The sequence below is a fragment of the Alosa sapidissima genome, chromosome 21 (genome assembly GCF_018492685.1).
Source record: "Alosa sapidissima isolate fAloSap1 chromosome 21, fAloSap1.pri, whole genome shotgun sequence".
Classification (NCBI taxonomy): domain Eukaryota; kingdom Metazoa; phylum Chordata; class Actinopteri; order Clupeiformes; family Clupeidae; genus Alosa; species Alosa sapidissima.
In genome coordinates this window covers 18,418,769-18,436,792 of record NC_055977.1, presented here as the reverse complement: position 1 = coordinate 18,436,792, position 18,024 = coordinate 18,418,769, and the positions used below count along the sequence as shown (strand labels likewise).

Here is an 18,024-nt window from a genome sequence, read left to right as displayed (position 1 = left end):
TAACAAGCTGTATAGCAAAATAAGTCAACACAGAAATCAAATGTGCCTACTTCTTCTCATCGTACTCCCCAACTTGTTTGTCATACATTAACCAAACAAATGCTATACAATACTACATGTATAGATGCACCAAGCAGAATAGATTTAGCCGGGTAATTAAAATGTGTGCAATTTCTCTTTAGGCCTACGCTCTTTACATTGTTAATATAGCAATGATCAGACAAGCTAATGTAAAAACAAATTAATTACTATTTCACTTCTACATGGTTCTCCTCAGACTAAAAGATGGTGGGTTATGTAAGATAATGTGTATGTTGCTCTGAGCTGTCACATGTGTGTCCCCTATGTGTTCATTTAGTTGCGCGGAGATAACGGTGCGTGGGGTGTGTCGAGGGTGATTTGAAAAATCGTTTTAGTGAGGACGCTCTCAGTAATCTTGCTTCCATAACAACCATGCTTTCTACTTGTCAATTAAGTCTTGACCAGAAAGTACTGAAGCAGAAGCACAGATGGATCCTAGGGGAGGAACACCATGACATATTTCCCTGATGCCCTGTCAGAACTATTAGTTCTACTATACTAAAACAGATGATTTCCATAATGTGTGTGTTAATTGACAAGCAAGACATGGTACATGAGGGGTGATGACAAGCTTTTTTATGTTCTTTATTGTCTCCAGCACCTGAAACAAGCAAGAAGATACAAGGCACAGATATCAGGTACAATAGAAATCACTAAAGCACAATCAGGAGATCACATTTAATACACAGTACAGATGGTCAAATCAATCAACACAGTTGAAGGTCAGGAAAGATGAACTGTAGATACTGTGTCCTCTGAGAGTCTCTCTCACTCTCCCTCTCTCCCTCTCCATCATTCCATTTCTATCCTTTCCTGTGTTTGGGTCTGGGTCTTGTTTTTTATCGTAGTGAATTGAACTTATGAAGTCCAATTTCATCAGAATGAAGAGGAGCAATAACATAAGCACAAGGTCTGCGACCCAGCTGCAGGAGCATGTTCAGACTCCAATGAAGGACATTCACCCCCCCCCCCCCCCCCCCTCATTCCACACACACACACACACACACACACACACATATATACATACTCACCCTTCTCTCACATGCATACACGCATACAGACACACTCTTACTTACTCACACACATTCACACACACACACACACACACTCTCTCTCTCTCTCACAAAAAACACGGGCAATATAAAAATGTCAGCTGTAAATCAATACAAATAACAAGCAATAACGAGCGCAAAGCCCAGTTCTGCTGTTTTCTTCACTGTTGTCTTTCAAGGTCGTATTAAAATTGTACATAGCAAGTGTTTTAACCATGCCCAGTCCACCCAACCTTTACAAATCACAAGTAAGCAGTATGCGGCACTTGGATTTACAGACCAAAAGAGCACAAACTGCACATGAATATTAAAAATGTATAGCTTTTTGTCAATACATACATTTATGCATACTTTCCTTTGTTTCATAATTCTCCCGTTATATACACTTAATGAGGTTTTCAGACTGTTTTTGCTGTCCTGCTGTGCAGCTATAAGTCAACTGTCCTCATGTGCTAAGTCATTGCCTCGTGTTGATTTTATAATATATACATCTTCTTGTTCAGCCACTGCTTCCAGCCATCCTCCCTCACAAGAGTGTGTTTTCCCCGTTGCATGCTTAGATTAGTCAAGCTCCTCACATGCTCTCATGCGTAAGCAGACATTTATGCTACACAAGTGGCCGCCTTTCAAAAACATTCAAAGCAAAGCCCTCATGCACATATAAACCTGCTGAACCTGGAGAGAGTAAGCAAGCAAAATGTTTTCAGGGAAGTATGGATGAATGACTTGTGACAGGAGCCGCACCAATCAGCTCCGCTCCTGTCTTGGCCGTTGCATTGGGTGAATATGTGAGACCGGTAAAATGAGCAGAGTGCCACTTCAAACGTTTCATAAATATGGAAATCACTAAACAGATGCATCTCAACTCTGACACGCATCAAAGTAATCAGAGTGAATCATTTCCCCACTGGACAAGGAGTGCAAAGCACCGTTATTTAAGCTATCACTTTTCTCTCTAAAAAAAACATTTTGAGAGCTTGACCCCCTCCCTACGCTTCCATCCCACTTATACCAGAGTGGACACTCCTTGGCATCAAAAGCACCAAAATTGCCATTCATTGTTAAAAGGTAGTAACTCATCATCAGCAGTGGTAAAATGACAACCTGTAATTTCATTCATCCCTTAAGGTACAAACCCTCTCTGTCAGAGAGCTTATAAATATGATTTAGACTTTAAGACTTCAAGACTTTGTAAAAGTTATTTTCCAAAAACAAGATGTTGTTGACACAGTCATCATTTTTCTATTATTAATTAACTATTAACTATTATAGTAGGTATATACTCAAATCTTTGGTAGTTTCTTGGTGACGTTGAATGGTTTCCACTATATTTATTATCAATATGTACTGTAGCTATATAGGCTTTTCCCCACTTATTTGTGATAACACTGCAGAATAAATAACATTGGGATCATTCAATATAATTAATTGCTGTCATTAAAACCCCACATCTCTCAGTTATCCATGATGAGCTGTCCTTGTCCTTTTATCTTGCCCTCAGAGAATAATGCTTTGATAAAGTGTTTGATAAAATGTTTTATCCCACAAGTAATGGTAGTTCTGTGCATTTATCTGCATTTGTGTAAGTATAGGCACATGTCATGCAATGACAAAAAAGGCAGATATTGGATATGGAATGGTTGGGGCTTACACACTTGTGGTCATCTTTGGGAAAGGTGATTATGTGATTCTTGGAGACTTCCTCATTTATATCTTCTTAAAAAATCTATCTTAAAAGTGATGAAATTCAAATGTTTTTGTTCATGTAAGAGCTGCATGCCTATGGAATAGGCCAAAGTGAAGAAAGAAGAATGTGATTTGTTTTTGCATTACAAAGATATAACTTTGTTGGTACCCCTAAAAACAGACGTATTTGATTTTGTATTCACTCATTCAGCCTATTTAAATGAAGAAAACTTGCAGTTTGGTCTCAATGTGCGCACCTAAGTGTACATGGACCAGAGAAATCCCAGGAAAGAGTCGTCTGACGGGATCAGAAGGAAATATAAACATGCATGGATATGCATGAAAAAATATGTTACATTCAAGATAGCTCACAGTAGATTAGTGTCATATCAAGGTGACGATATATCAATCTTACAATCTACATATTATAACAATGTACACCATTTATTTACAACTAGTTTACCACACGCATTTATAAGAAGTCCTGATGTCTTGTAGCACATTTACAGTAGTATTACACTATGATAGTTTATGCCTTCAGATAGCTCTTTTCAACTTTAATGTTGACATTATTTTAGATATTTACAGTTGATACTGATAGTCTGTAAGATGTGGCAGAATGATCTTTTTCACCATATTCTTAAAAGTATTTGAATATGAATTGATGGATCTATCAAATGACAACCTTTAAGAATGTAATATTTTATTGACTGTCATGATAGTGAATAGTCCTGTTTACATCCATCCATCCTTTGAGTCCAAGTGGCACTGCAGGTGTAGCTTATCACATGATATGAAATCCTCCAAGCATTGACTTACACCAGCTTATGACCGCTTGGCGTTCCTTGCTGCCTGAGACGTGTCGTAGACCTGGTTGCTGGCCGTCCGGTCCGTCATAGGCAGCGTGAGGACGTTCTCGAAGACATTCCGCAGGCTGTAGCAGCAGATGATCTCCTTGAAGGTCTTGCGCATCTCCTGGCTGCGGAAAGCGTAGATGAGCGGGTCGATGACCGAGTTGCACATGATGAGGATGAGATACATGTGGAAGTGCGACATGAAGCAGACGCAGTAGATGTTCCGCGGGCAGGAGATCATGAGGATGAGGTGCAGGAAGAAGGGCGCCCAGCACACCACGAAAATGCCCAGCAGGATGGTCAGCGTGATGGCGCCCTTCATGCTCGCCCGCTGGTGGATGGCGTTGTAGCCGGGCAGCGCGGCGATGCGTTTGACGTGCGAGCGAGCCAGCATGAACATGTGGCTGTAGAGGGACGCCATGAGCACGAGCATGGCAAAGAACATGGACACGAGGCAGACGATGACCGACGTGGAGTCCGAGTAGATGATGAAGACGATGCCGCAGCCCGTGCAGAAGGTCCAGATGCTGGCGATGATGAAGGAGGCGCGACGCACCGTCATGATGTTGTGGTAGCGCAGCGCGTAGAAGATGGTCACGTAGCGGTCCACAGCGATGGCCAGCAGGCTGCACATGGACGCCACCACCGAGATGCAGATCATGGAGTCGAAGACGTTGTCCATCTGCCGCGTGAAGTGGTCGTCCACCACCAGCTGCCGGTTGGCCAGCAGGTAGATGACGATGGTCTCCCAAGCATTGGACACGCTGACCAGCATGTCGGCCACGGCCAGGCTGCACACGAAGAAGTACATGGGCGAGTGGAGGTTCTTGTTCTTGATGATGGCCCAGATGACCAGGATGTTCTCCAGGAGGCTAATAATGCCCAGTGTGAGGAAGACCTCGGTGGCGATGTTGAGCTGCTCGCACGCCTTGGGCTTGGCCATGGGCGCAGACGTGGCGGTGGCGTTGGGGTGGGAGTACACGGGACTGGCATTCAGCCACAGGCTCCAATGGGGGAGGGGGAGGGTGGTGATCTCGGAGGCGTTCATCTTGGGCCTGCGTCTCGGGCGCAGGTCGGGTCAAGTGCGGGGGGGAACAGGAACAGACACAGCGTTGGGGCTCTTCTCCAGTTCTCACTGATGTAGGCAGAGCATTGTCCAGTGAACAACCGCAAACTGAAAAAGGGAAATGATTCATTTAATGACACAACTGTAACACTTAAAACATCACAACTTCTAAACTAATTAACAACTCATCATAAAAAAGGGTCACATGACATCACTGGGATAGTTATTTTTATTTAAAGGTATTCTAAGCAATGTTACACAGTTTCTAAGCTAAAACATTTTTTGTCACATACAGCAAACATCACCTCACCATCCGCTAGCTGCCTGTGCACTGAATAAATGGCAACAAAAACAACCTGGTCCAACCTCCAACCAAAAACATAACAAACTGTTCCAACCCATCACCGACGAGATGCGTGTTTCCATTGCATGGGAGGGAGGGGAAGGAAGTTTTGTTTGAACGTCAACAGAAGTGACGTTACCAACATTGCTTAGAGCACTTTTAATAATCATGATGATTTGTTTTGTAAAATCCACCTTACATTTAGGGAAAAAAGTAGGTCTACACAGTTATGTTTCCACAGATTTTGCTCATTCACGCACACTTGCTCACTATCGGAACTCCCCCTATTACCGTCGGTCCCGTATTTCCGCTGTCTTGCGTGTATGTGTCACTTAATATCCATTTCTATACAAACCAAGACGGCGGACTCCTAAAGAAACGCAACCACCCACGATAGGTTGATCTGAATTAGCTATGTACCAAAAATGACATTTTACCGTGACTCGAAGAGCTGTAAACAGTGTTGTAAGGCTTGGAGCCCCAGTGGAATTTTAATTTCATGACGAGAATTCTCGGTCTAACTGTTCATGTGCTGTTGAAACGGCGTAAATAGGCGACCCATCAGGCCAGCACTATAACTCCGAGCGTGGTAAACAAAATCGGATATTTCAGGCAGTAAATGCTCCTGTTAAGAACCAAACCAGATTTTGTTCAAATCTACACATCTATGGCTACTGAAAAATGTAAGGTTCATTTAGCAAATGTTATTTTGAAGTGTTAAAAAACATTGTTGTTTTAGAATTTCTGAACAAAAGTGGTGATAATTGGGGGTTTTACGATACATTTTCTTCAGCTTCATACAGCTATGGTGCTATGGTTACCATGGTACCTAATCCATAGCAAGAGAAGAAGTAGAAGAAAGTTTTATTCCTCTGTCTGGAAGTCCTTTTTAGACAGTGCTATACTCTTGAATGCATGCCTATGGAGACGCTTTTGGCTTCACCTAAAAGTGATGACTACAGCAATTACTTAGCAATTACCTGTAACAAAGGGTAATGATTTGGATCTGATAATGGGCACTTCTTTTCATCTATTGGGGGAATGATATGGCACAGATTGATTGTCAAATCTCATTCCCCATCACATCTCTTCTGGATTGAAACTGTCTTTTCAGAAGGATGGGAACCCTGCAGGCTGAACGTTTCTTTCAAATGACCTGGGACCTTCTGTTCAGCAGAGGATAGCTTCTGATGAGCTTTAGTGGAGGCCTGTGCTCCAGAGTGCCTTCTTTTCCAGGCCCTCTATAATTACACCCCAGGGATTCTGCACTGGGGTGGAACGACATAATTTTGGATGAGAAAACGGACAGAAGTTTGGACCCGAATGGAAAGAGGGTACAACCGCATCCAAGACACCATCATACAATAAACAAGTTGCATTATGCAACGAAAACTCTGTGAAAATATCTCTAGCATTGAGGTAGAATGCCAATTGTCAAGTGCAAAATGGCTATACAATGGAATCCAGTGGAGCAAGTGTGAATGTCAAAGTAAACTGTTTGCTTTTACCTCGGACCGGCTCAATATGCTATTTTATGTTTCCGACAACAGTTTATGTTGGCCTACTACTTTTAAACCCTCAAAGTGAGGTAAACTATCTTGCATAGAAAAATAATCAAATTTTTTGTCTTCAGGATGTTTTAACAGTGGATTATTTACACTAACAAAGTTGTAACAAGATAATTGCTTATGTATTTATTTCCATTTCAGCAAATGGTGGGCCATTTAACAGTCCTACCCAATCATAGCCTTTCTCCATCTCCTTCTCTCCCAATCATTTCCATTCACTAACTGTTGCAGTAAAAGATTGAACACCCTGTAGGTTAAATTATGATTTATTATAATAACATTATATTCATTTGCTATTAGATAAGCTGAAAGAAATATGCAGAGAAGGTTAAAATCCCATTAAAAGTAGCAGCATATAAATATGTATAACCTGCTTGTAAAAATTAAAGACATCCATGGCAATGTCAGCCTGCTCCTGTTATCAGCACCTAAAGACAAGGCCACTTCACAGCATGACAGCGACATCCAGACAGCCCACACACACTCTGTGCCATGCCGCTCTTCTCTGGATAAAAACAGATGCCATTTTTCTTTATCGCTTGCTGATGCCGAAGCTCACATGCCAATGATTCTAATGAGGCCTTGCCGCTCGTCTCTTCGAGTAAATCGCATCGCAAACAGACTTCATTTGCATTTCCAGCGTCACGCCACCGCCAGAGCTCGCCGCTTAATGAGTGACAGGCAGCTCACGCTCACGCTGTAAGCAATGCCAACTCCTTATCGACAAGCCGGCTCACCACCTCAGCTGCCTGCCGTGCCTGTAATCTTAATTGTATTTGATGTGTGGAGTTCTGTCATAGCGCAAGGGGGGTGTTTTAGTTACCCTAATTGCCGCTTAAATTAGCCCAAAGTTTCTTTTGAAGAGTGATGAAAACAAATCAAGATTTTAAAAACAAAGACCATTCTTTTCAGTGATGCAGCAAACATTTTGCAATGAGAATGCTGAATTGACATCTGAGGTCGTTCTTTTTTTTTCCTTTTGCTTTTAAACACCAAACAAAACAAAAAGGCTTTTGACAACAACTCCTAGTGCACTGCACTGACACATCATATCCTTCACAGATCAACACCAAATATCTGTCCAGATAAGTGTGGTCTACTTTGAGCCCATGGGATGTATTTTCCTGAGCCGCAGCCACCTTCTGTGCTGAGTGCAATGTGCTTCTGTTTCTATCACTGCCAAAAATGGTGCAAATGGAACAAACAAAAGATGTGCTGTACAGAGGACATGACCTGTTCCCTCAAGCAACACCACATCACATGTGATCCATAATTGTATATCCAGTTAGGCCTTCTGTCTAGGTATGGCCATAAGATCTCATCCACATTACATACAATGTTGTCTGGTGCTAGGCATCATGGAATCGCCTGGTCCTTGTTAAGATTGGTCCTGGTCTGATTGCTAGTTGAACTCATTATCTAAAAGTGTTTTAATATGGGAAGACAACTAGTGTAAATAATAGACACCAATGAGTACAGTTTTGCTAGAAGTGTGTTGTTAAATTGCAAACTGAGCATAAAGATGTGAATTTTGGGTCGGATGAATTAAGATCACAGGTAGAGTAGAGCTCTTCTCAATCCTCCACCAACGCTATCAAATACTTCACTGTCAGCAGATTACTTTGCAACATTTTTCATTGAAATAGTTGCTAAAATAAGGGCTCAGTTTGATGAACCTATTAGCAGGGCTTTGCCTTGTGTTGGCATCTGCCAAAATCCCATAACTGTCACCAAACATAAACAATGTGACGTCATGTGTAATCACTGATTGCACCTTTAAGACAACCCGCTGTGTTCAATCAAGCTACTCAACTCTAGTAGAGAGGCTGAATTGAAATCAGATTGGAGTTGGTATGTTGAGTGGACACAGAGTGCAATTCTTTGAACATGCAGGTTTATATGAGGGTGCATGTGAGCACACCCGTGCGTCCACAAGTGTGTGCATTCAATGTGGTCATTTGTGTGTGTGTGTGCTTGCTTGCGTGCGTGCGTGCGTGCTTGTGTGTGTGCGTGTATGCGTGCATGTGCGTGTGTGTACAGGAAAAAGTCATACACAGTGTCAACTGAGTTTGTTTCATTTCCTTCTCAAGACAGCTTTCTTCTGAGATCTTGCCATTTTAGAGCAAGTATGAAAGGCTGCCATATTGATTTGATGCATTCCAATGTATTTACAGAGCGCTAAGGAAGGTGATTATCATCATTATGTACAATCATATGACCTCAGTTTCTACTGAAATCTAAGCATTGTCATTGGTTATTATGCTCACGCCTTAAATGGTGAATTGGAATAGTGGCTCTTACAAAAAAAAGGTCTTTATGAATTGGTCATAGAAAAGTTCCTGTCTGTCCACTAGCACTGATCTAGATGGAGGCTCTGCAGAAGTTACAGTAGGGACAAGAGGTAATTATCAGCAAACGCGCACTCTTCTAAAAGTGGACAAAAACAGAGAGAGAGAGAGAGAGAGAGAGAGAGAGAGAGAGAGAGAGAGAGAGAGAGAGAGAGAGAGAGAGAGAGAGAGGAGTTTCTGAAAGCCATGATATTTGCTGAAGGGATTTCAGAGTGCAGTTTAACTCTGCATCTTTTTTTTTTTTTGGGGCGCTGGGGGTTACATTCGATATTAATGTCATTCAAGCTACACCTTGATAGATAAAAAGGAGAGAGGAAAAATATAAATGCAGGATTTGGTAGTCTAGGGGACACGCATAGCAACATGAAAAGCCTGTACTAATTAAAGAAACATTAGAAGACAGAGGTCCAATGGTGTTCGACTGAACAGCCTTCATCCCAGTGTACTGTGTGGCAGCTTTCATATTCTGATAGAGGCTTTTTAGCTAAAGCTCATTTCTGATTTCTGAAGCCCCTTTTCATTAATGGAGGATGATTATTTTGTCATTCCTGTATGAACCTGGATTTGAAAGCACCTTTTGGGGAATCTTATGAACTTATCTTATGAACGAAAGTGCCAAGCCAGATGGCAGGCAGGCATCTGCAATCTTAATAGATCAAGTTGTCAGAAAAATGGGAAATTATATACGGCCAACATGAAAAGATGCATGCACCTTTCAAAGCATTAAATGCTATATATGTTTTTTTCTTGTCAAGGATATACCTCCATGACAAATCTATGTAGGATCTCAATGTGCTATTTCAGGCCCATGGGCTTCCGGGTTGCATATGGCTGTCTATTTCACCCAAGCCTGTTAAGAGGATTTTATTTCCTTTGCTTTTATGATGGGTCTAATAATAAGCATGTCTTTCATCATGATTCTGAAAGCCCATACACAGTATGATTGGATATAGTCACCCTGCATGCTCTCAGGCTACTTATAGAAGGTCCATAAGGATAAACCCAGCCCTATTACTGTATAATAACTGAACCCCTGCCTGTCACTTCCTAGCCTGATTTCAAAAGACTCACTCACTTTGTGAAGAGTGTATGGGTGCTCTCAGTGGTTAAAGTGGGATTTGGCAGGTGGGAGAACCCAGTGCCGATGCGATGGGGAAAAATGACTCACCGTTGGACAACATATTGAGTATTGTGGTGTAGCAATACTTTTTGGACAAGAATTGCTAGCTTCTTGGTCACCTCTGTACACGCGAAAAATTAACTCACCATTTATTTTAACAATATCATCACGCTATATCGTTGGTATGAAAGAATATATTTATTATTAATTCATCTGAGGTGGCGGAACTGCTAATAAAGCATCAGCAGAACAATGTATTTACATTTGCTGCTTACATTTACATATTCCTCTGACTGCATTTTTTTACATTTGCAGGTGTTGCTACTACTCTTTACCTTGCCCACAGCCACTTTCAATTTCAAAACTAATGTCATCCCCTCATCACTGATTGGCCCACCATCCTGCTGGCTGGGGAAACATAAACGCATGGACAGGAGCCAGACTAGTATCTCAGCGAGATGAAAATGAGTAGAGCTACTTGGCGGGTGGGGCCAGGCTAGCCACCCACCTGCAGCCACAATTTATTCCCTTCTGTGTGCTCACCTATCACCTAAAGTAGCAACCATGTTCATATATTAACATTCGTTCCATCAATTTCCTGTTACTCATGTCTTTTCCATTAGTGTATTGTAGGTCACTCCCCAGAAGGATATGTGCTCTGTCTGCCTCTCTCTCTCTCTTTCTCTTTCTGCCTTTCTCACATCTCTCTCTTTGCCTCCCTGTCTTTCACTCTCTCTCAGTCCTTTTCTATTTTATGATCTTCTTTGACTCCCCTGGCATGTCGTGTTCCAGCACAATCCTGTCTGCCCTGCCGGCTGCGATGCGGTGGCGCACCTCCACATATCAGGGGCCGGCTCTGACTCACGCCCCCGCACAGGGCTGACTCAGACCGGACTGCTGGTGCAGCCCCAGCAGTAGCAGCAGTCTTTCTCAGCAGCATCAAATCACCCACGATTCCCCTTCATTCAGCATCACACGGACCGTGCGTTTAAGAAGCCCTGGGGCTACATGGGGTAGCCTCCTGTTTAGCGACATGCTGAGGAGGGCCATTGCTATTCCTTTTATAAAAAGCACAGATCTAAGTATAGATCTACAGCACAGTACTGGTGCAACTCTAATTGCCATGCCTTAACCCCATGGGAGCAATAGATCTTGAGCCTTTCTTGCATTTGTTCGCTGTCTCAATTCCAGTCAAGAGAACACACATACTAAAATGACTACTGACAAAGAAGCAAGATGTATAGTCCAAATGGACATATTATATTGAAAATCATCATTTTGTTTTAAACCATGCCTTGAGGACCACCAAGACGCTGTTTTGCTCAAAAAACAGTATAGCACCTGTTTTTTGTAGTTTGCAAGAATAGCCCCATTACAGACTTGCTATTTACCCAAGCAAAGGGATTTGCATAGCTTCTCATTAATTAAACTGTTAAACATTATTAAAATGCATCACACACATACACAGAAAGAAAAGGGAGTTAAAGACAGAGAGTGTGAAAGAGAGAGAGAAAGAAAGAGGGAAAGAAAGAGGGAAAGAATGTGAGTAGGAATATGTATGTCCACATACATAGTGTACATAGAGTTAGACAGGAAATGACAGATAGAGATAAGATAGAAAGGGTATTCTTAGACTGAAAAAAGCAAGTCTTATTTTAACAAGTCCAGAAGGAATTGGCTCCAAGGGGGTTGTTCTTACATTCTTCATCCTCCTGTTGAATTTAAATGATGGAGTCATGTTTACTTTGCCATTCCAAGCCACATTTGACTTGATTTCATAACCATGTCATGTTCCAGTTGAATGATATATTTGTAGGCCGATTCTCAAGTAAACTGAGGAATGTGTTCATGTCTGCGAAGATGCCTTTTACTGCCCAGGAGCTCTTTTGTCATTCATGGGGAATGCAACCAATAATTCTATAGAATGCCACTGAGGAGCCCACGCACTAAAACAATGTTGAATGATTGCTTCACATTTGCTATTTCTAGCTTTTCAAGATACAAAGAATAGCCTAATGGTCTCAGGGAGGTAATTTGGTCAAAGACCGTTCTTTGAAATAGTCTGTGATTAGGTGTCTCTCAACTGAATTTCTACTTTTAGTTTTCTAAACCATTTCCTAATTGGGTTTTCTAAGTTCACCGACATCATTGCAAATTCGTATTGTACTTCAGTACCGGACAATGGACAGCGCCCATATAAATTAAACACTTCATCTAACGTAAGGGTTTCACTCCAATCTATGATTTTGAAAAAGCCATGTGATTAGACTGCAGCAGGTAATGGCATTTTCCGTCTAGGCATCAATTTCAAAATAAGTGTAGGTAATTGGTTTACAACAAGAATTAAGTAGCCTACCCAAAGACCAACGGCCACCTAAAAAGCCACGCGCGGTCGGCAGCACTCACCGTTTCCCTCGAGAACGAGACGTTTCCAGCACCTGTTGATGAGCGGAACGTGAGCAAGAAATCTAGTCAGTAATTCGAGCAGCTTCTCAAAGATAACGTAGGCTAGACTTCCAAGGGAATGAACCCTCTTTGCTGTGTGGTCTTGCGTAGGTCTGGTAGCCTATATAAGCGGAGTGCGTGTGTAACCCCACCTCCCGCATCTTGGAGTCGATTAAACACTCGCACAGATAAACCAACAGCATAGTCCGCATAACAGTGAAACATAACAGAAGTCGGCCAGTTTGCAAAAGCGTTCGTGGTGCACAATGTTTAATTTACCTTTCTGGTGTTGTGAAATATCAATTCTACGACGTAATCGTCCCAAAATAGGTCCGGATCAGTTATCCTTTTGACAATAAACATTCCTATCCAAGAGTGGGAGTGCAAAGAAGAACATTTTCTGTCAGGACTAGGCGGTTTATTCATCTTGGAGAAAAAATACAAGTTTGTCTAATTAAAACATAGTCTAAAATAATCTGCATATTGTCTAACTGACAGCAAAATAACAGGTCTTTGAAGTATTGGGGGTCAGGACTGAAGGGGAATGTCTAAAATGATCTAAAGGAATTAAACATTAGCCTACACCTACCAGTTTTCAAGAACACAGTTGATTAGACTTGAAACAGACACAAGAGTAAATAGGCTATATATTTTTTAATTATTTAAAAAGCACTGGCAAAAAGACACATAGGGCTAATTCCGAGTCAGCGCTGTTTCTGAGTCACCTGTGCAAGCTGATTTCTCTGGAGGAATGGTAAAGGCAGTGTCAGTAGTGGTTTTTGGCATGGGAGCTTTTTTCATGACACATGGGGAGCGGCACGAACACTTACAAAAATAAATTGGAGTATTTTGCTTTCATTTGCGCTAATCAGTTTTCTATCGCTCGTTTGCACGTCAATCGCTTGCTTCTGAGGTCTCACACATAGAAGGGAAAGGAGGAGGGGCGGCCGGGGGTACGGTGTTCATTTTAGGACATCCTCAGACTCAGGTGTCAGACTCAGAAAAACATCGGTCATCTTCAGACAAAACTGCATCAGCGTCAGAAAAACTTCTGTCATCTTCAGACAAAACTGCCTCAGCGTCAGAAAAACCAGACTCAGGTGTCAGACTCAGAAAAACATCTGTCATCTTCAGACAAAACTGCCTCAGCTTAAGAAAAACCTCTGTCATCCTCAGATAAAACTGCTTCAAACCAAACTGCCTCAGAAAAAGTGGAGTCAGGTCTCAGAAAAAACGCTATCAGAAAAAAGTGGAGTCAGGTCTCAGAAAAAACGCTGTCAGAAAAAGTGGAGTCAGGTCTCAGAAAATCAGGTCTCAGAAAAAACGCTGTCAGAAAAAACAGAGTCAGACGAAAAAGTCTCCAATGAAAAGTTATTGTGGGGACAGAAGAGGACGACGGATACAGAACGGTGAGTTTAATATTATGCTTCATACGTTATTCTGTCACTGGCAGGGTAGGAATTTCACGGCGGCCACAACGGCCGTGGTAGCCCCTTGCGTTGGCCGTGAAGCCCCTTTGAAAATCATAGGTTTACAGGCCACGGTGGCCTTGGTGCCCCCTTCTTTCCTATTCTGCTTTGTGTCCTACTAATAGCGATTTTTATTTAGCCTGCGGCCTGTCAAAATAATCTTAGCATTCACAGCGCAAATTAATTGAGTCTTTTACGCAGTGGAGAAAGTGACATCGCAAGAAAGTGCGTCCAAATTCACCCATTCTTCTCAGTTGAACTTCTCGCGAAGTAGCCTATTCATCACACAGACATCACAAGTGATGTCACATGGAAGAGCTTTTTCTCAGCTTTTAAACGATGTTAGCCGATAATTGCTGTGTTGAACGGTTCGCGAGAAAAGTAAATAATATAATTCAATTTAATCATACATTCTACTGAAGGTTTTGCGTCCATGATCTCCCTACCCATTCATCTCGGTGGAATACATTACGAACCCTTCTTTTAACACATGACAAACCACATATCAGAATAAACAGCAGACCTTACCGAACATAAAAGTGTAAAGCAGTCCCCTGTACAGTTAGCCGTTCCAGAGTAATCCAGTTTTGAATTTGCAGTAAATTTCGACATGCATTGATGTCTCCAAATTTGGGCTTTAAGTTTTACAATGTGTTTAAATTGTTCCACATGATTTCATAACGGGCCAAATACAAAATAAATGTTACAAATATCGCCTAGATATTGGTAAATCAGAAGACAGCTGACTAAGAGTTTGTGAAAGTAGCCTGATCACAAAATGCTAAGCATGCATCTAGGCTATTTGAGTTTCTTAAAGATGAGCTGTGCTTAAATTTAAATTGTTCAATACATGATTTCATAGCAGGCCAAATATAAAATAAATGTTATATATAGCCTAGATATCTGTTTTTATTAGATGATCAGATGATTTACAGTTATATGTAATATGTCATGTTTCATGTTTTTGTAATGTTTCATACAATGATGCAGGTCTACTGCAATCCTGCGCTGCTCAGTTAGCTCCTGTGTTCACTTATATCTTTAACACATCATTGGCTCAAGAGACAGTTCCTACTTGCCTCAAGCAGTCTGTTATTGTTCCAGTACCGAAAAACAGAAGTCCATCATGTCTGAATGACTACCGCCCAGTAGCCCTGACGAAGCTTGTGAAAAACATTATCTGCTCATCCCTCCCTGCCTTCTTCGATCCCCTCCAATTTGCTTACAGAGCCAACAGGTCTACAGAGGATGCCATCTCAAACCTTATGCACACCACCTTAACTCACCTGGAGGAGGGGAATGGGAATTATGTGAGGATGCTGTTCATTGACTTTAGTTCAGCATTCAACACGATAGTACCTCTCACCTTGGTCACAAAGATGAAGGCCTTAGGACTGAACACCACCCTGTGTCACTGGATATTTGACTTCCTCACCAACCGTTCACAAGTGGTTAGAGTGGGGGGTCTGACATCTGACTCATTAACCATCAGCACTGGTGCTCCCCAAGGCTGTGTTTTGAGTCCACTGCTGTACAACATATACACACATGACTGCAAAGCCAACAGTAGTCATACCTCCATCATCAAGTTTGCAGATGACACAGTGATCTTGGGCCTGATTAGTAACAACAATGAACAGCTGTACTTGGATCAGGTTGATGAGGTGGCACAGTGGTGTCAATCTAACAGCTTGACACTGAATATCAGTAAAACCAAGGAAATGGTAGTGGATTACAGAAGGCAGCAGCAGAACTACAGTTACACCCCACTAATGATCAGCGGGCAACCTGTAGAGAGAGTCACAAGTTTTAAATACCTTGGTGTCCACATTACTGAAGACTTAACATGGACTGTTAACACTCAATATGTTCTGAAAAAGTCCAGACAACGACTCTACTTCCTTCGTCAGCTAAGGAAATTCAAAGTTTCTACATCCATCATGAAGGCCTTCTACACTTCAGCGGTTGAGAGTGTTCTAACTGGTAGCATCATCACCTGGTATGGGAACTCCACAGTTAGAGATTGTAGTACTCTGCAGAGAGTAGTGCGCTCAGCTGAACGTACTATAAGAACTCAACTCCCTGCTCTACAAGATATCTATTCCAGAAGAGTACTCCTAAGAGCCCAAAAGATTCTGAAGGACTCTTCTCATCCTAACAATGGATTATTCCTACCGCTGAAATCAAGAAGACGCCTATGTAGTCACAAAGCCAGAACTGAGAGACTCAGGAGAAGTTTTTATCCCCAGGCCATCCGAACTCTGAACTCACACTATACTGACTTTGCACACATTCACTCCTCGGCACTCTCAAACATTTCCCCAACTCTGAACTCACACTATACTGACTTTGCACTCATTCACTACTCAGCACTCATGACCCCCCCCCCCCCCCCCCCCCACACACACACACACACACACACACACCTACAAGACTTTTAGCACTTTTACATCCCTCTCCCTATGCTACAGACCTTTTATTTATTTTCTTATTTCATCACACGTCAAAACACACACACACACACACACACACACACATATCTGACTTTCTCCAACTTTTGCACATCTCCATAGAACTTTTTATTTATTATTTTTGATTTCTCCTCCATCTACCCATGTCCTTGATTGCCTAGCCTTTCTGCCCCCCCCCCCCACCCCCATCCCCAACACACACACTTACATCATCACTGTCATCACTTCACATACATACAGCACACTGCTTGCTACAGTAAGCCTCCTCTACATACTTGCTGCACACTGCCCCCCCCCCCCTACATACACAGCACATTGTCTTCAGGATCTTCTCCAACACACATCCTCTACATACTTACAGCACACTGCCCCCACCTACACACTACACACACACAGTCACTGCTCCACTCCCCTCCCGCCCACACACACACACATCTTCACTGTCATCACTCACATACATCATACATACAGTACTCTGCTTGCAATAGTAAGTCCCTGCCCCCCCCCCCCCCCCTACATACACAGCACATTATTTCATCAGGAAGCTTCTCCAACACACATCCCCAACATACTTACAGCACACTGCCCCCCCCCCCCCAATACACAGCACATTGTCTCATGAGGAAGCTTCCCCAACACACATATTGCACACTGCCCTCTCCCCACATACACAGCACACTATCCCATCTCCCCCGTCATCCACCCAACACACACACCAAGACCCCTGGCAGCTGGGTTAGCCCCTTGAGCCGTGGATCTGCCCAAGGTTTCTTCCTTGGTAAGGGAGTTTTTCCTTGCCCCTGTTGCTCTTGGGTGCTCCTTGTTGGTGCCCCCCACCCAATCCCAATCCTCCCCCACCTTTTTTATGCAGCCCTTGCCACTTAATCTACTAGGCTGACACCAGACATAATTTCACTGCATTTCTTACTTCCAGTAACTATATGCATGTGACAATAAACTTCCTTGTATCCTTGTATCCTTGTGAATAGGCTAAATACAACATCATTTTTATAGCCTACTACTGTATAGTTAACTTTGGCCTTGGTGCCCATGTGGCCTTTGTGCCCCCCACCAAATATGCCCAACTGAAGGCCAAGTGGCCTTGCCCCCAGAATGGTGAAATTCCAAGCCTGGTCACTGGCATGTTATATTTGGTGCTTGGTTAGATGTAGAAATTATAAGTAAAGGTAGAAAGTGATCCAATGGTATACACATTGTAGGAAATCCATGGATGTAACTTAGCTAACCTCACTTCGCTAGTAACATTAGCAGCAGCTGTAAGGCACATACCGGAGTAAGCTACGTACTACATACAGCAAAATAATTTGTTTTTCGTAGGATTACGGTACATTCAATGAGCTAGGGAAAAGTGGGTTAAACATTTTTCCACCACGAAAGTCCAGAACGACACCTGGACCATTATTTCTTACTTTTGCTAACCGTTTCCCAGTTGTACACTACCCCAGTAAGAAACCTGCATCATTATCATCACATCATTATTCCTAAACCCCCATAAAGACA

General features: G+C 42.4%; 1 protein-coding gene across 1 annotated transcript in view; it reads right to left on the bottom strand.

Moving 5' to 3' along the window:
• Positions 1 to 3,243: 3,243 nt before the first annotated feature.
• The window catches only part of mc5ra (melanocortin 5a receptor), a 32,007-nt gene continuing 17,226 nt past the window's right edge, over positions 3,244 to 18,024 (bottom strand). The window contains exon 2 of the mRNA XM_042076101.1: positions 3,244 to 4,847. Coding sequence (XP_041932035.1) covers positions 3,645 to 4,721 — 1,077 coding nt within the window. The 5' untranslated portion in view covers positions 4,722 to 4,847 and the 3' untranslated portion in view covers positions 3,244 to 3,644. The remainder of the gene's footprint in view (positions 4,848 to 18,024) is intronic.